A 17,963-nucleotide genomic window follows, 5' to 3' on the forward strand; every position below is an offset into this window, starting at 1 on the left:
TCTGTCTGTCTGTGTGCCTGTGTAGCTGTGTGTCTGTGTAGCTGTGTGTCTGTCTGTAAGTGTGTCTGTCTGTGTGTGTGTGTATCTGTCTGTTGGTGTGTCTGTCTGTAAGTGTGTCTGTTTGTCTGTGTGTGTGTGTATCTGTCTGTTGGTGTGTCTGTCTGTCTGTGTAGCTGTGTGTGTCTGTCTGTCGGTGTGTCTGTCTGTTTGTCTGTGTGTTTGTCTGTCGGTGTGGCTGTGTCTGTCTGTCTGTCTGTCTGTGTGTGTCTGTCTGTCTGTGTAGCTGTGTGTCTGTCTGTCTGTCTGTGTAGCTGTGTGTGTCTGTTCGTGTGTCTGTCTGTCTGTCTGTCTGTCTCTGTGTGTGTCTGTCAGTTTGTCTAAGAGTCTGTCTGTCTGTCTGTGTGTGTGTGTGTGTGTGTCTGTCTGTCTGTCTGCCTGCCTGCCTGTGTGTCTGTCTGTCTGTCTGTGTGTTTGACTGTCTGTAGGTGTGTGTGTGTTTGTCTGCGTGTCTGTCTGTCTCTCTGTCTGTGTAGCTGTGTGTCTGTCTGTCCGTCTTTTTGCCTGCCTGTGTGTATGTCTGTCTGTGTGTCTGAATGTCAGTAGGTGTGTGTGTATGTGTGTGTGTGTTTGTCTGCCTGTCTGTCCATCTGCCTGTGTGTCTGTTTGTCTGTCAGTGTGTCTGTCTCTGTCTTAGTGTCTGTCTGTCTGTGTAGCTGTGTCTGTCTGTCTGTCTGTCTCACAGAGGACTCAGAGACACTGAGGAATCATCGGACCAAATCCAAAACCCAGGATACAGAGTGTCAGTGAAGGAGGTACAGACGGTGTGGATGAGTGTCAGAGAGTCAGAGGAGACTTCATAGAAGGACAGACGTCCATCAGGACAGTCCACATACACTCCTACTCTACCAGAGGAACCACAGGGACAGGAGGTACGTGTGACTTTGTTATTGTGAATGAAGTCGTAAAAACCTCTGTTACATCTCAGACTCCAGGACTGATTATTAAATCCAAACAAACAATCATCACTGTTTCCTTTCCTACTGATTCCTCTGTAACTCACTGCTATAGAAACAAATCCATTCCTCTCCACCTCCCAGTAACAGTGACCAGTCAGACCAGTACTACACAGAACCTGATAGTAGTGATCAAATCTGTCCTGATGATCAGGATAAAGCTCCTCCCTCTTCACACGTGTCACCATCCTGTTGTTGTCAGACAGTCTGAGGTTTCTGTTGATGGAGTTTGTGTTGAGGTGAATGTGACAGAAATCTGATGAGACACAAAGAAACAACAGTTGATCATGTGATGCTTCATTGTCTCTGTATCACTGACATGTTCATTCACTCAGAGCTTCATGAGGACACTTTGAATGAACACACACACACACACTTACACTTCCTCACACCAGCTTTGATCCTCTGCTCTCCTCCATGGTCCGCCCTGCAGGAGCAAACACAGGCAGTGATTTACACACCTAAAGAGTCCAAAGTACTGCTCAGAAACCTGATGCCATCTCCATCAAGCTCTCCATGTTTCTACTGGTTTGTCTTCAACAGCTTCACCTTCTTCATCTCCTTCAAAGTGTTCCTCTCTTCATCCTCACTGATTGGTTCCACCTCCTCTGATCTTAACTATACACTATTATATATATGTATATGTATGTATATGTATATGAATTCTAATACATTACAATGATAAATAAATGAATAAACAAACCTATTGATTGACTGTATATAGTGATTATTTCAAAAACATAATAAAAAGGAAAATTAAACATAAGACATCAATACATATTCACACGAGTATAATTTACTAACCTTTCAACACTTCTCTTTAATAAATAATAACAATAATCTTGATAAAATATATTTATGACTTTGTATCTAAAACATTCACAACATTCACATAAATGTACATATATATACACTAACACATATAATTACACACCCATATATAACTGATAAATAGAGATTGATAAAATACATATACACCCATACATATATATCTACACATAAACACACACATGAAAAAAAATAAAATAAAAAGAAACATAGATTTGAACATTAGCTGAACAACTTTACACAAATAATTAACACTAGAAATAATAATTATAAAATACTTTAGTTTAAATATATTTTACTACTTTAACTTTTACAACTAGAATAGGCTAAAAATGAATTAAATGAATAAATGAAGACTGAGACACAAATAAATATAAAAATGAATGAATTAAATAAAGAAATAAGTAAACAATTACTTAAATAAGTCAATAAATAAATAAATAAGTTGATCTCCAAAGGCACCAAATATGACAACACAAAATACTTTTGTTATAATGACAATTTACCAAAAACCTCTTGGGTACTAATAAAATAAAATAAAAAATGGCTCCATCCAGATAGTTTTGATTATGTTAAACTCAGAAGAAAGAACAAACTGTTTCCTACAAAAACATGACATCGAAATAATAATAATAATAATAATAATAATAATAATAATAATAATAATAATAATATGAAATAAGAATAATGATAAATAATCTGATCTGATTGATCTGGACATGCCATCTACCAGTGGCTGTTAGTGATTGGGGGATGACCGTTGCTATGGATACTATGGACAAATACAGAATGAACTCTCCCTCAAAAGGAAACACTCTGAAAAAACTCTGGTGCTGGGAAAAGACTAAACTAAAGTGTTCTAATCATTCCCTCCTGATAAAACAAGTAAAGACTGAAGGACACGTCACAGAAAACAATAATGCTGATGCTGCTAAAATATGTTGGTGTATGTTAACATGAAACACATCAGTTTAGAAATCATTAAATCAAAACTATATGTTCAATCCCATAAGGTTTTATAGATAACGCTAATAATTCTGTAATTTGTCTCATGTTTAATTAAAAAACTAATACATTAATGAAATAAGATAAAATACTAATTATTGAACAAACTAAAAAACTTAAATTGTAATATCAAATTAGGAAAATAAACTAAAATACATTTTGGTTGAGAAACTTTTTAATAAAAGTTCAGCCTTTGTTTCAAAGTTAGATTTGAAATGTTTCACATAAAAACATCTCCTCCATAAACCAGTAATTATTTTATTTTTAAACCTAAAATATATAAAGACTAAGAAAAAAATAGGAACCACAACAATATTTATGTTTTAGTTTGATTTTGAATATTTCATTTAAAATCACTAATATCCTAAAAAGTCACAACTTTCACATTATTACATTATTTAATAATAATAAACATAGAAACAAAACACACATCAAACAAATGTTTTTCTGATCTTAAATCAGAAATGTCCAAATCAACATATATTAAATTAAAACAGCTTTAATAGATAAACCAGAAATGAATTTCTCCTCTTTTTGACATGAATGAAATGAATGATTATGAAACTATATCTTGTGTGAACTGCAGTGAACTGGTAGAAAGAACATTAGATAACACACAACACAACTTGTTCACAACTGATACAGAAATAATATAAAAATAACATTGTTTGACCTAGAAAATAAACACTTACACAACAGAATAATTACAACATATAAACATTGATTAAATAAGATATTATGGAAACAACACACACACACACACACACACACACACACACACACACACACACACACACACACACACACACAGAGAGATATATATGTATGTGTGGGTGAATGAATAATGATGATGTCATGCTCTATGTATGGGAGAAACGTGTTGTGAGTGTGAGTGTGCTAGTGGGCGTGTCATAGAGTGATTGATTGATGGATGATGACACTTTATGTATAACTGAGAGAAACGTGTTGTGAATGAAAAATGTACCAGGGCGTGTCTTTAAGTGAGTGATCATGTGATAGAAGGATAGCTGTTTGTACACATATATACTGTATTTCTGTTTTAATAATTGTATGAGTGGGTCAAGTTAAACATTTTATTATTTTATTTTATATTACGCATTGTTGGAATGTCAGTGCTAAATAAATATTTTCATATTTTAAAGGCAGATTAGGTGATTTTTGAAAGCTAGCATGATTTTGAATGTAGCTTACCCCCTTCCCCTCTGTGCTCCGTCTCACTCACATGCATTAGCACTGCTGCTGCAGAAGTGGATCTAAGCTCATTGTTTGTATTGTGTAGAAACTACGTTATCTCATTCAGCAGTAAGTAAACACTAAACTTTATCAATATATACTGTATGTTAAAAAACGTGACTAAAAACTCTGTTTTAAGTCCATCACCAATGACGCGCTATGAGTGTGGGCTTGTGGACGTGAGGGGTGGAGAACGAGCAGGGACAGAGAGAGACATGATTGGTTCATAAAAAACCGAACAATCTTTTTTCATTGGTCAAAGTTTTTACAGGTTTACAGCTGCTACACATGATGGATTTTCTTTGTTCCTTTTTCAGAGCTCATAAGATTAGTTTCTGTCAGAACATTAAAAAAATTTCAATCAAAAACTTAAAAAGTGTATCTGGAAAAAAAATCCCCTACCCTACCTTTAATTGATTGATTATTTGAAACATTGGGAATAATTTATACAATTGCAATGTTTTAATTTTAGTGGTTAGTAACATTCAGAGCTAGAAATGCAATAATTTATTTCAGGCTTCAGCCAGTAATTTACATTTTGGTTCATCCCTAATTTTTTGACTTGATAACTTGTGTCAGAGCAATAATTAAAATATAATTTCATAAGATATATTTATATTTCTGTATGAACACAATCCTCACTGATTGGTTCCACCTCCTCTGATCTTCTCTCTCATTCCTTCATCAGCTCCTCATAGTTCTCCATCAGCCTCTCCTCACTCCTACGTGGGGAGTTAGAACTGTGTTTCACTCTGCCTTCGAACGTCCGGCCGGACGGTCACTAATTTTTGTTCCACTTTGTTCCACCTTTGTACTTTTTTTACTTAGTTTTATAATAAACCTTTTTTATAAAATCATCAATGCTTCGCCTGGACTCCATCACTCAACCAGAGCAATAAATCATGTCTCCAAATGAGGTCAACCGCAAATTTTGCCGTAACACTTCTTATCTCTGTCCTTCATCCCTCTAACCTGTCCCAGTCCTCCTCCTTTAGTGTCCCACCTCTCACACCTTCATCACATTACTCTGATACAGCTCTCTGTCACACATGTGATGGGGATTGATGTGAACATGTGATGAGCTGCTGTGATGTGTCTCACCTTAGAGTGTTCAGTCTCTGAGAGAGCAGCTTCACTGCTGAGTCTCCTGGATGGTTGTAGCTCAGGTCCAGCTCTCTCACACTGGAGGAGTTGGAGTTCAAAGCTGCTGCCAGAGAAGCCCCGCCCACCTCTGTGATGACACAACCTGACAGACTGGATTCAGAAAAACATCCACAACTCAGGAAACAAGTGAGGAGACGAGGAACAGGACAATGTTGATAGAACGTGTGATCTCACTGACCTGAGAGAGTCCAGTTTACAGTGAGAACTCTTCAGTCCTTCACACAGCAGCTTCACTCCTGAATCCTGCAGATCATTGTTACTCAGGTCCAGATGTTTCACACTGGAGGACTGAGAGCTGAGGACTGAGGACAGAGCTGCACAGCTTCTTTCTGAGAGACCACAGGAACTCAGTCTGTGGGAGAAAGACATTCACTTAATAATAATAATAATCATCATCACATTATTGACTGCCGTACACTTCATGTGCTTTATTACCTCCACCAATGAGGAAAGATTTCAGCTGCCGAAGGGACTCCTGATCAATAAACTGATTCTGATCAGTTTCAAAAAAGTTTCAAAAAATGCTTATCTCTCATCATCATATAAATTCATATCTGGCTTCATAATTGATTGATCTGTATAAAATGTGAATCAGTTATAGGAGTTGGTTAATCAATGATCCCGCTGAGTTTCATCCAGATCAGATCCAGAGAATTTGACTCACGTAGGCTATTACAATTTTTTTTTTTTTTTGTTTTTTTTTTGTTTTTAAGTTAAGCCCACTACGAGTTTTATCCCACAGTCCAAGGCATGCCAGTGCATCATAGACCAGTGTATGTGCAAGAACCGCCACTGCAAACCCAAGCGCTGCCCCGGACCCGAAGATGCAGCCAGGCTAGCAGAAAGACCAGGGGCCAGGGAGCCCAGGTAATCCCCCCCCCCCCACGAACAGTCCTCCAGACGCCCCTAAGACCCAAAACGAGAGGCACACATACCCAAGAAAGCACCAAGGAGCCGAGGACTTAGCGCACCCCGCCACTGACCCCAACCCCCAACCCCAAGGCCCCCTAACAACATCCATCCCACCACCCGAACCCCCACCCCCACACCCAACCCCAGAGGGGAGGGCCTAGAAAGCCTCCCGACCGAGACCCCAGCTGAGGGGCCATGGCCCCAGCAGACGGCCAGAGCTGCCCCAAACGGGTAGCCGGCGGGCGCCCACCTGTGGGCCCGAAGCCAGCAGGGACCGGAACCCAGGCCAGAAGGACCCGGAATAGAAGCAGCACCGGGAGCAGCCCGCTGCCCAGGGCAACAAGGGGACACTGCATGCCGCACCGCCGGCCCCAGGCACACCGACTGAACCCCCCAGAGCGCCCCAGGTCAACTTTTTTTTTTGACGCCGCCAGTGCAATGTGCCTTAGTTATTGTTAAAGTCAGCCGCCCTAAAAAAGATTACACTTTCTTCTCCCCTGTGCATAAATCCTTCTCCTGAATTTACTTCTTTCTTTCAAACAATTCCATCGCACATAACATTTCCTCTAAAATACATCCTATAATCATTAGCAATGCGTCAATATCCCTCACCCTGCAGTGTGACTCTCATCAGAAATTATCCTCTCTGTGGTGCTTTAATACTTCATTACTTATTAACGGTGAATTTGGAAAAAATATAAGAAAAGAATGGGATGACTTTCTATTAACAAACGATTCTCTGGAAGTGTCACCGTCCTTACTCTGGGAAACTGGCAAGGCTGTCATCAGAGGGAAGACTATATCATACTCTTCTCATAAGAAAAACAGGAACAAATAGCAGAAAAAGCGGTTGAAGAAGAAATTAAGAAACATATGGAAGAATACGCAGCTAACCCCTCTGAACCTTTATGGAAAAAACTCTGGATATCATTTTATCTAAAAAAAAAACATTTTACTTTGCAACAATTATGATACGAAAACTTGACTACAATAATAAATCAGGCAGATACTTAGCAATTCAGCCTAAACACAAAAAAGAAAATTCCTTTATAGCGGCAATTTCTGATAATTCAGGTCAAACTTTAAACTTACCTCGGGACATTATAAGGTTTTTCATGATTATTATTAAAACCTATACTCATCAAACCTGACCCTGAAGATATTAAAACCTTCCTCAATAACTTAAACCTAACACAGCTCACCATAGACCAAAAAACCACCTTAGACTCACCATTAACGTTACAAGAACTACACAATGCTTTGGATAGCATGTCAACAGGCAAAGCACCCGGTCCCCTGCTGAATTCCAAAAACATTTCTGGTCAATGCTGGCTTCGCTTTTTTTTTATAGTGACAGAGATTAAAAATAAAGGTTATGTAGGAGGTGTAGGGGAACAAAGGGTAATTAACATTCGAAAATATACATTTTTAATTTTAATATGTTAGTTGCCAGAGGTGCCATTTAGAATTGAGTTTTTAAGTGTCCGAGATCAGAACAGAGGTTTAATAAAACTTTAAATGTCAATAAAAACACAGTTTACAATATGTACATGTTTATTTTACAGGCTATTAACATGATAAATTAGGCAGTTTCACAATTATTCAGTTATTTTGACTTATTGGTATTACATACAATGTACATTTTAAACAGAGATGTATGGTATATACACATTCTGAGTGTTTTAAATGTTTGTGTGAATTTGGGATTTATAGGGGTTTTCTAACACTCTGAGGAGGAGGAGGAAGAAGGAAAATGGAAAGTTAAAGTAATGAAATTAATAAAACTTTACCAAAATGAAAATTATGGACTATGAATCTCGAATTTTCGATTGAGAGAATTTGTTAAGTTATAAACCACCTTTCTGCCAGAATTGTGTGTGCGTGCAGTTCACCCTCCATTGAATAGGCGTGATGATGACAGCTCCTTCTGTGTAACCAGCAGTGTGTGTGAAAAAGCTTTTCCTGGCAATTTTCTGAGGACGTTTTCCACTCATTCACTGTACGGGCCCGCGGGATTCTGTCGGCCTGGATGGGTTCTGGTTCTCCTTCTCACACGGCACCACTCCTGGGGCATAGTTTAACACTAGAAGTCCCACAGAGGGGTCAAATGAACTTTTTACCTATAAAACACAGAGAGGGGTCATTCGACCCAAAGGATTTGAGCTAACGCCTGTCCTCAGCTGCTTTTGTTATGTCAATGAGGTAGTAAGTGTCGCACCACAGGAGGGGCCCTGCATCCTGGGTTCAGGAAGAATTTCAGTTAATATATAGTTATATACAGTTGCATTGATATCTTAACTCTTTTTGTTTTTTTTTTACATGTGTTAATGGACTATGTAAGAAATATATATTTAAAATTCTCATAAGGTGGAGGCTTTAACCCTCTATGACACAGTAACCTTTTTTCCTGATTTTGTCATTTTTTGTATAACATCTACAATTTTTCTGGTTACTTTTTTTTCTTGAGTGGTAACTCTTCTCTGCATTTTGAGTAGAATAAGTGTGGAGTGTCGACGGTGGAAGCAGTCAGCTATTTATTCCCCACAGTACAAAAGGCTGCATGAAAATAGGCTATTCCTATAGGTATGGAAATTATCCCAGCTCCTCCCTACCCCACCCCAACCTGTGAACATACTCTGAACACATTCTGAACATGCTATGATTTCATCAAAGTTCATAAATTCTGATGCACATCAGTGTCTTGACCAGGTTGTGAAGGGATTGTGATAATAATAATAATAAAAAAAAGATAATTTTACACTATGGCTCTTATTATACAGTTTATTGTTGAGAGGCACACCCAGGTTCTTGAAGTGCTCAGTAACAATGTCCTTACTGGATTTGTCTCAGGCCCCATTTACACTACACATTAAATCTGATGTTTTTTTGCCCTCAAGTGACTCTGTTTCTTTCAATGTTTGTAGTCTGTGTTTGTTCTCCCCCAGCATCAAGCAGAACGAGTTAATAAACGGGGCATTAAGACTTTAGCTTCCAGGGCACTTCCCCCTAACATTCCAGACTTCCATTGTTAGAGTCAGGCTCTCCCCCCTGCTGATTTCTCAGGTGATTCATTTACAAATGAATAGATGCAAATTGTAGCCATCAGAGTCGTCAGTTTGGTCCTAGAGTTCATTCGACCCTGCTCTGGGACTTCTGGGGGGATATAGAAATCTCTGGGACTTCTAGTGTTAACCAACAAGTTCTCAAATCAAAGATGCTAGAGTTTGTTAAAAATTGAGTGGCTCCGAAAATGGTAAAAAGCTGCTTGGCTAATTTCAAAAATGGAGATAGAACTTAAAGTTACTCTCCTGACTGGAGAGAAGTTGGAGAGAAGTTCAAATAATTTCTCAAAAATTCTGCTTACCTAAACTGAAAAACTTCTGACTGTTTAAGTCAGAGGCAAAGGGGAGGACTGGATGAGACAGAACTTTGAGGGCCAGAGTGTAAGAGAGCTGAAGAGCCTGAGTAAGGGTAAGAGCAAGAGCTGGGTAAGAGAGTGATAAGAGGGAGCGGAGTGTTTTATAAACATGTCAAGAGGTTATCCGATTGGTGAAAACACATCTGCAGTGCAGTGACACCTGATTGGTTGGCAGAAAGAAGCGGGAGTCTTAACTTTCCTGTAAAGAAGACAAGAGTGTGCAGAATGTATGAACACTTGAAAAATGACTTTCAGTTGATTATCCTTTAAATGACTGATTTGAATTATTTCTAGCTTTAAGCATGACAAAAGAGGACAAAAAAAAAATAAATAAATAAAAACTAATCCAACTGTAGACCTGGACCTCCATGGGCGTGTGGGGTGGCCTTGACCTGGGTGGCTTGGGTGGGTTGCTGGGGTGTTTGGGTGCCTCTGCGCGAGCGTCTGGATGTTCTGGTGGTCCCTGGGCTCCTGCCCCCTCTGTGCGCTTCTGGGTGGCCCTTGGAGCTTGGGGCCTGCGTGCTTCTCTGCCACTATTTCCTCTTGCTTTCTGTTCCCCTGTCTCGTCCTCACCCCCTCCTCCGCCTTTGCTCTGCGCCTGCTCTCCTGTTGGGTTGGGTGTTTGGAGGCTTCCGTCGGCCAAAGATGCTGGTGTGGGGGCGCCGGGTGGGTTAGCTTGTGGGTGGGCCCGTCAAGGAGCCTGGGGTGGTGGGGTTTGTGGTTCCGGGATGGGGGGGGTCCTGAATGGACGTGGCTACTGCTCCGGGGCGGCACTTGCGTCCTGGATCGTTGGGTGGCGGGGTGTTGCTGCGGGTTGCTGCTTGGGTGGTTGGTGGCATCCTCTCTTGTTGTGGGGGTCAGGCCTGGGGGGTTCCGCCGTGCTCCATGGGGCTGGCATGGTTCGGGGGGTGCCGCGCCCTAGCATGCCTGTGGGTGCGGCGTGGGGTGGCCACTGCTTGGGTGGTGCCCTGCAAGGCCAGGGTGGGTGGGGCGGTGGGGTGGGGCTGACTTTGGCAATAACTCAAGCTTATTGCACGAGCGGCATCAAGAAAAGGCAATCTGGCATGCTCTGGGGGGCTCGGTCGGTGTGTCTGGGGGCCGGCAGGGCAACTTGCAGCATCTCCTTGGTGCCCTAGGCGGCTGGGGTGTGGTCGTCATCCCTGGGTGGGCTGCTCCCAGTGTTGCTTCTTTTCCAGGTTCTTCTGGCCTGGAGTCCAGTCCCTGCTGACCCTGGGACAGCCAATGGGCGACCGCTGGCTACCCGTTTGGCGTGGCTCTGGCCGTCTACTGGGCGTGGACTTTAGCTCCAGTGCGCTGCGGTCTCGGCCGGGGAGCTCTCTGGGCCCTCCCCTCGGGGGGTCTTCCTCTGGGGTTTTCTCGGACGTGTATGCAGCCTCTTGGCCTGGGATCTTGGGGGCGTCTGGGGGGCTGCTTGGCCATGGGGGTGGGGTGGCCTGGGGCTCCTTGGCCCCCGCTCTTTCTGCTGGCCTGGCTGCATCTTCAGGTCCAGGGCGGCGCCTGGGTTTGCAGTAGCGGTTCTTGCACATACATTGGTCTAAGATGCACTGGCATGCCTTGGGCTGTGGGATAAAACTCGCATTGGGCTTAACCTTAGACACGTTGATCCCAAATACCTGCTTTAGGTATTACCACTCACTCCTTCCCTCTGTCCACAGCCACCACCATTATACCTAAGCTTCGCACTTGTTAACAGACTGGCTTGGTTACACAACACAATAAGCACAACAGGGCTCTACACTAACTTTTTTAGTGGTGGCGCTGGTGCGACTAACTTTCTCAGTTGGGGAGAGTGTACAGCATTGCCATGCATGCTAATGAATAGTTTTTAGGCGTATTGTAGTTTTGTATGAAGTAAACATTGACAATGACTATTTGCTAAATGTTTTAATGTTTTAGTGTCAATATTAAGTTTTTCTGCAACAAGCAGTGGCTGAAATAGCAGGTCATTTATTTTTTTATAATTTTAAAAGAAGACGTAACAATTTTTTTTTTAAATAACAGCAAAGTATAATGTATTCTGTTTTTTTTTTTATTTTGTAGAAAGGCTGTACTTGAATTAAGTTAACAGTAGCATAACCAACTTAGCATCAGCATTGCTTCACCCCATGGAATTAAATTCAGAGGGTCCAGCTCTTATAGTGGGATCTCCTAATCCCTGGTCAGGGGTCTGCAACCTTTACTCTACAAGGAACCATTGAACCTCATCTCACCTGGATTAAAGTCCTCCTGGAGCCATAAATACCTTCTCTATGAAGACAATACAGTGTGTTAAATTATATACAGTTAAAATTATATAAAATAATGTTTGATTTAATTTGATGTGATTTATATTGATCATGTACATGGAAACTTAAAAATAGTTTAAAATAAAATAAATTTATATCAAGGAATGAAACAGTATCTTGCATTTTCAAATTCTTACACATCTCAGTTTACATGAACACAATGTTATAAAAAGAAGATTTTTTTCCGTTAATGTATTTGAAAGGCTACAAAAAGTAACTTGAATTTGATACCACATGATCATGTGATCAACACATGCTAATTACTCATTTCTTGCCACACATAAAACATACATATTTAACCTGTACATTGGTGGTTAAATGAATCTATTCCCACACAATTAAAATCTCTATTTTTTTCCAGAATAGTGTTTTGTTGGTTTAGTTATCTTACCAGGGATTTAAAACTCAGTCATTGCACAACGTGATTTATTTTAGGTTAACAAATTGTTATATCTTGAATTTATTTGTCATTAATCATTAATGGCATCTGTAAAAAAAAACTATTTCAATTGTTCCATGCTGATTCTAAGGAGCGTGTACACTCTATCACTGAGCTCATCGCATTTTTCCTTTTAACTGCTGCTCTCAATGTGATCTCGTTCTCAGTGAAGGACTCGTTATGCCTGGCTCCATTCATAGTGGACCACACCCGCTCCAAAAAAACACATTGGTGTTTATTCTCGGCTTATTCACTGTTGCATTACCCGCAGCACTGCAGTCAAGCCAGCCTCCACTCCGAAATCTTTGGTCAACCTAGCCGCCAGCCAATTTGCAGTGCCTGTTTATAGATGGTTTTATGGTAATCCCGCAGCGCGGAGAGAGAGAGAGAGCGAGAGAGAGAGAGAGAGAGAGAGAGAGAGAGAGAGAAGTACACTCTGTGGGAAGTGACGAATCGCTCCGTATGAAATAATGTCACCCATACGCACTCGCATGGATGCGGAGCAGTTTACTACTTATTTGAATATTTATTCATGTTAATGATGATGCAATGAAGAACAGGAACTTGAACAGTTTGTTGCTTAATGCGCATCTGACATTACGTTATTTTCCTCTGCTAATCTATGTTCTGGAGTTGTGTTGGAATGGACTATTATTCATGGTTTCTTTTTGTGTTTAATACTATAATTATATATCTTTATACTCAATAATTCTGTTAATAAAATATATCTTCAGTCAGACCAACTTATTTGTCAAAGCTATTTTCAGGACAAGATCGAACAGTTCTCTTTCATAATATTTCATGAGATGTCTATTTTTACTTCTGTTCTACATCACCTGTTTTTATTATTTGTTAAACGTGTTTTACTTGGTGTCGTTCCTCCTCACCTTGTTAATTTCAATAAATGTTCCTTTTTTAAAAATTGAGACTTCTACCATTTGTTATCATCATTGTGTAATTTTTATGATGTAAATTGAGGGAGCAAAAGTATTATCGGCTCAAGATAATCAGCCTGTCCGTATCGGTCATCGGCGAAGGCTGATGAAAAAAAATCGGTATCGGCATCAGCCCTAAAACACCCATATCAATCGATCCCTAGTATAGATGTTACATGTCAGATACTGATGCCATTGATCTTTACTATGCACATAGTATTTACCACTCTGTACTTGTTATCAGAACTGATGATTCAGTAATTAATGATACAAACAAATTGTTAGGCCTACAGGGTCAAAATAATTACAAGGTTGTGAAAAAAAAGGAGATGAAGCCCGAATAGACAAAAAGGCAGATTTACTGAAGGGATCAGAAACAGGACAATGTTGATGGAACATGTGTTCCACTGACCTGACAGAGTCCAGTTTACAGTAAGGACTCTTCAGTGCTTCACACAGCAGCTTCACTCCTGAATCCTGCAGATCGTTGTTACCTGGGTCCAGATGTTTCAGACTGGAGGACTGAGAGCTGAGGACTGAGGACAGAGCTGCACAGCTTCTCTCTAAGAGACCACAGAAACACAGTCTGTGGGAGAAAGACATTCACTTATTAATAATAATAATCATCATCACATTATTGATAGGATTCAAACCTCTGCTGTACACTTCATCTGCTTTATTACCTCCACCAAGGAGGAAAGATTTCAGCTGCCGGAGAGACTCCTGATCAATAAACTGATTCTGGATCAGTTTCATGGATAAAAAATGTCTATCTCTCATCAGCATATAAATTCATATCTGGGTTTGTAATTGATGGATCTGTATAAAATGTGACTCAGTTATATTGAATTAGATTTATTTTCTTTTTTTAAATGTGTGTCCATACATTGTGACCTACTGGATGTTTATTAATGGGATATAAATGTGGTTCCAAGCCTTTGAAGTGTGAATGATCATGGTACTATGATCAGGATTATTGATCATTGATAACTGATAATATCTGTGAAGAGGAGGTTCAGAGCTTGGTGGAGGTTTGCACTTTCCACTGTTAACTCATTCAGTGCCACTGACGAGAAAACTCGTCAATTGTGTTTCATCACAGAGATTACTAGAACACACCCTGGTGGAGGTCCTTCATCAATATTTTATTTTATTTTTATTTATTCAGTTCATTTCCGACATGGTTGCAATCACAGAAATTCATTTTGACATTCAGAGCAGAATCAAATTATTGTTTTTTTTTTTTTTGTTTTGTTTTTGTCCTTTTGCATGCCGGAAAGGGCGACGGAAAAAAGCATTATGCTTATCCAGATCCGTTCCCTGATTTGAACACAGATAATTTTACATCAAACCTCGTTTCTTCCCTTGTCAAACATTCTCATCTTCTGCATAATTTCATCATTAACGTTTTTTTTTTTTATTTTTTTATTTTATTTTTGTCCTTTTTTATGTGATGCGTTCTCGTCTGCAGTCATTGTTCTTGTTGTTACTCCTCCTCACTGTCCTTTTTTTCTGTATCTCCTAGAGCTTTCTTTTCCAGTCGTTGTTTACATTCCTCCAACTCTCCAAACGAAAAGTTCTTCTTCTTTCGGTGAACCTTCATATCCTCTGAAAGTCGCCTCAGCTTACAATCCATCAGAAAGGCACATGCACATACACATACCCACGTCATTAGCAGGCCAAAGATCATGACCTCTAGCAGATAGAGGTCCTCCACATCTTCCACTGTCAACTGGAAGAGACAGAGCATCTGGCTTCTCCCTCGTGCATCCATGGCATATCAACTTGGGTATGTGTCCTTTGGACACGCTGGTTCGTGCTGTAGCAATTGCCTCGTCGTGAAGATTTTGTCAATGGCGCTCAATGACCAGTTGATGAGTTCCATGTCGTCGCTGTAGAGTTCAATGAAGAGTTGACTTGAGATCTGTATGTGTGTAGAAATGTTCTCTGTGTTTTCTCCTTAAATCCTTTCAGATTTACGGATTGTTGTGTCTCTGCATCAAGGCTATTCCAGAGGTTCATGGCTCTGTACACAGTACTATGTTTGCCAACGTTTGATTTGACCCTGTCCGGTCTGAACACATTATTATGTCTGAAGTCGTAGGAATTTTGATTGTATGTGAAACGTTTTTGTATTTGATGTGGTAGTTTTTTAGATGAAGCCCTAAATGCGTGTATTTGTGTGTTGTAGTGTATTATTTCTTGCAGTTTTAGGTATTTTGCCTTCTCAAATAATTTTTTTTGTGTGTGCGTTGTGTGGTGCTTTATGTAAAATTCTTATAGCTTTTTTTTGTAGTTTAAATAATGGTTCAAGATACGTTTTGTAGTTATTTCCCCATATTTCGGAGCAGTAATTTAAGTGCGATGCTATGAGTGAAGAATAGATTGTTTTAAGTGATTTGGTATGTAGGATTTGTTGAAGCTTCCATAGGATGTAACTGCTTTTGGCAACTTTGTTTTTAACTATTTGTATATGTTTTTTCCAGGTCAGCTTGTCGTCCATCCAAACTCCTAGTACCCTATATTCTTTTACTTGTTCTATTATTTCCATGTTTAGTTTCAGTCTTATGTCTCCTGTTATTTTTCTCTTTCCAAAATTGATGAATTTTGTTTTACTGACGTTTAGGGCTAGTTTATTTACATCTAACCATGTTTGAATTTTTGATAGTTCTTCATTTGTTGTCTCTATTAGAGTTTTAATGTCTTTGCCTGAGCATAGGATGGTTGTGTCATCTGCAAACAATGTTAGTTTGAGGCAATTTGTGACTTTGAAAATGTCGTTTATGTATAAAATGAACAGTTTTGGCCCTAAAATTGAACCCTGTGGGACACCACATTGTATGGTTTGGCATTTTGATGTGTGTTCTTCAAAGTCAACATATTGTCTCCTATTTGTCATATAGCTTTTAATCCATTTTAAGGCGTACTTTATTCTGTAATTTTGAAGTTTTTGTTCAAGAATATCATGATTAATTGTGTCAAAGGCTTTTTTTAGGTCCAGAAAAATTCCGAATACAAATAGTTCTTTTTCTAATGCTTCTCTTATATTCTCCATGATGTCAATTATAGCCATTGCTGTTGAATGTCCTTTTCTAAATCCATATTGCCCTTCATGTAATTGTTGTGTATTGTTGTCTTCTATAAATTTGTCGAGTCTGTTCATAAACAGTTTTACCAGAATTTTTGATAATTGTGGTAATATTGATATAGGTCGATAATTAGTGAAATTACATTTTTCTCCACCCTTGTAAATCGGTCTGATTTTTGCAATTTTCATTTTTTCTGGGAAAATACCATTCTTGAATGATAGATTACTTATATGTGTTAATGGCGGGGTTATTTCTGCTATTATGGTTTTTATTAGATTCATAGTTAGATTATTAACGTCTCTGGATTTTTTTTGAGGTACAGGTTGTGATTATTCTGTCCACCTCTGCTTCTGTTACTTCTTCAAGTACAAGGTACTTATCAATGTCTTTCTTCTCATTGTCATAATGGTTCCATTTAAATGTTGGGTGTTTATTAATCCTTTTCTCTGTGTTTTTTCCAGTATTTATGAAAAAACTGTTGAGTTCTTGTGCTATTATGTTTTTATTGTATTCTTTTACATTGTTTATTATAAAATAGCCTGCATTTTTTTCTTTACTTTTGCGCATTGTTATGGTGTTTATAATTTCCCACAACTTTTTGTTTTTGTTTTTATTCTCTTTTAGTTGTTTTTCATAGTATTTTCTTTTTTTTCTCTTAGTAAATTATTGACTTTGTTTCTGTATTTTTTATAACGTACTTCTGCTTTTACTGTTTTTTCTGTTATATATTTTTTATATAATATGTTTTTCTTTTTGCATACGTTGGCTATTTTCTTATTAATCCATGGTACGTTGTTTGTTTTACTTTTGGTTGTTATTTGTTTCAAAGGGCAGCATTTATCGTAAATTGTCGTTATTGTGTCTGTAAATGTGTCATATGCTACGTTCACGTCTTCTTCCTTGAAAACACTCTCCCACGTCTGTCTTTTTATCTGTTGTTTAAAGTTTTCTAGTTGTTTTTCTCCTTCCAGTCTTCTTAATATCTTCAATATCTAAGCTTTAGTGTGATGTAGTGACCAACTGGTGGCCTGAAGGTGGCAGCAGTGCACCTTTAGATGCGAGATTAACCACGGATGCTACCATTAACTAAGGAGGAAGAAGCAGGGACGAGGAAGATTATGGTGCTATGAAGTGATATTGTGAAGTATCCCGCAGCTCACAGCACCACATACTAACACAGAACATGTGTGGACCTGAGTGGATTATTGATAATGTTGCAGTCATGAGATAAACCCATCAACTAATCAGGCCAAACGGGTCATCTCTGCATGTCGGGAGGAAGTGGAAGTTACGTCTGTGTGATTGACGGTGGGAGCAGATACAAAATACAGTAAGCAAAACATTCAACTGTGAGCCAGATAGCAAAATAATAATAATTTTGCCATCAAAAGCATTGTCTCAGTGTTGTTGTTTTTTTGTTTTGTTTTTTTAGAAGGAAACCAATGTTCAGATGTTATGGTTTTCAATAAAGCAAAAAAAAAAAAATTGCTTCAAAGTCACTGACAGATTTTTTTTTTTTTTTTAGAAAAAGCATGTTTTCTCAGCTTTTTGTTCTGAAACTGGTGATTTGTGTAAAACTTGCTCTATTCAATGGCTGATT

At 39.1% G+C, this 17,963-nt stretch overlaps 2 protein-coding genes across 2 annotated transcripts in view; both read right to left on the bottom strand.

The window, feature by feature from the left end:
* Positions 1-635: 635 nt before the first annotated feature.
* LOC114459666 (stonustoxin subunit beta-like) lies at positions 636-5,207 on the bottom strand. The gene is made up of 3 exons (XM_028441860.1): positions 5,202-5,207; positions 1,394-1,440; positions 636-1,269 (listed from the first exon to the last, which is right to left on the bottom strand). The coding sequence occupies exon 3, from the start codon at positions 1,199-1,201 to the stop codon at positions 737-739; it is 465 nt and encodes a 154-aa protein (XP_028297661.1). The 5' UTR covers positions 1,202-1,269; positions 1,394-1,440; positions 5,202-5,207; the 3' UTR covers positions 636-736.
* A 2,963-nt stretch (positions 5,208-8,170) lies between these two features.
* The window catches only part of LOC114459665 (protein NLRC3-like), a 31,427-nt gene continuing 21,634 nt past the window's right edge, over positions 8,171-17,963 (bottom strand). Inside the window, exons 4-7 of the mRNA XM_028441859.1 lie at positions 10,824-11,003; positions 10,009-10,485; positions 9,541-9,637; positions 8,171-8,259 (exon numbers count right to left, since the gene is read on the bottom strand). Of these exons, the coding sequence (XP_028297660.1) occupies positions 8,171-8,259; positions 9,541-9,637; positions 10,009-10,485; positions 10,824-11,003 (843 nt within the window). The remainder of the gene's footprint in view (positions 8,260-9,540; positions 9,638-10,008; positions 10,486-10,823; positions 11,004-17,963) is intronic.

Source organism: Gouania willdenowi, unplaced genomic scaffold (genome assembly GCF_900634775.1).
Source record: "Gouania willdenowi unplaced genomic scaffold, fGouWil2.1 scaffold_333_arrow_ctg1, whole genome shotgun sequence".
NCBI classification, from domain to species: domain Eukaryota; kingdom Metazoa; phylum Chordata; class Actinopteri; order Blenniiformes; family Gobiesocidae; genus Gouania; species Gouania willdenowi.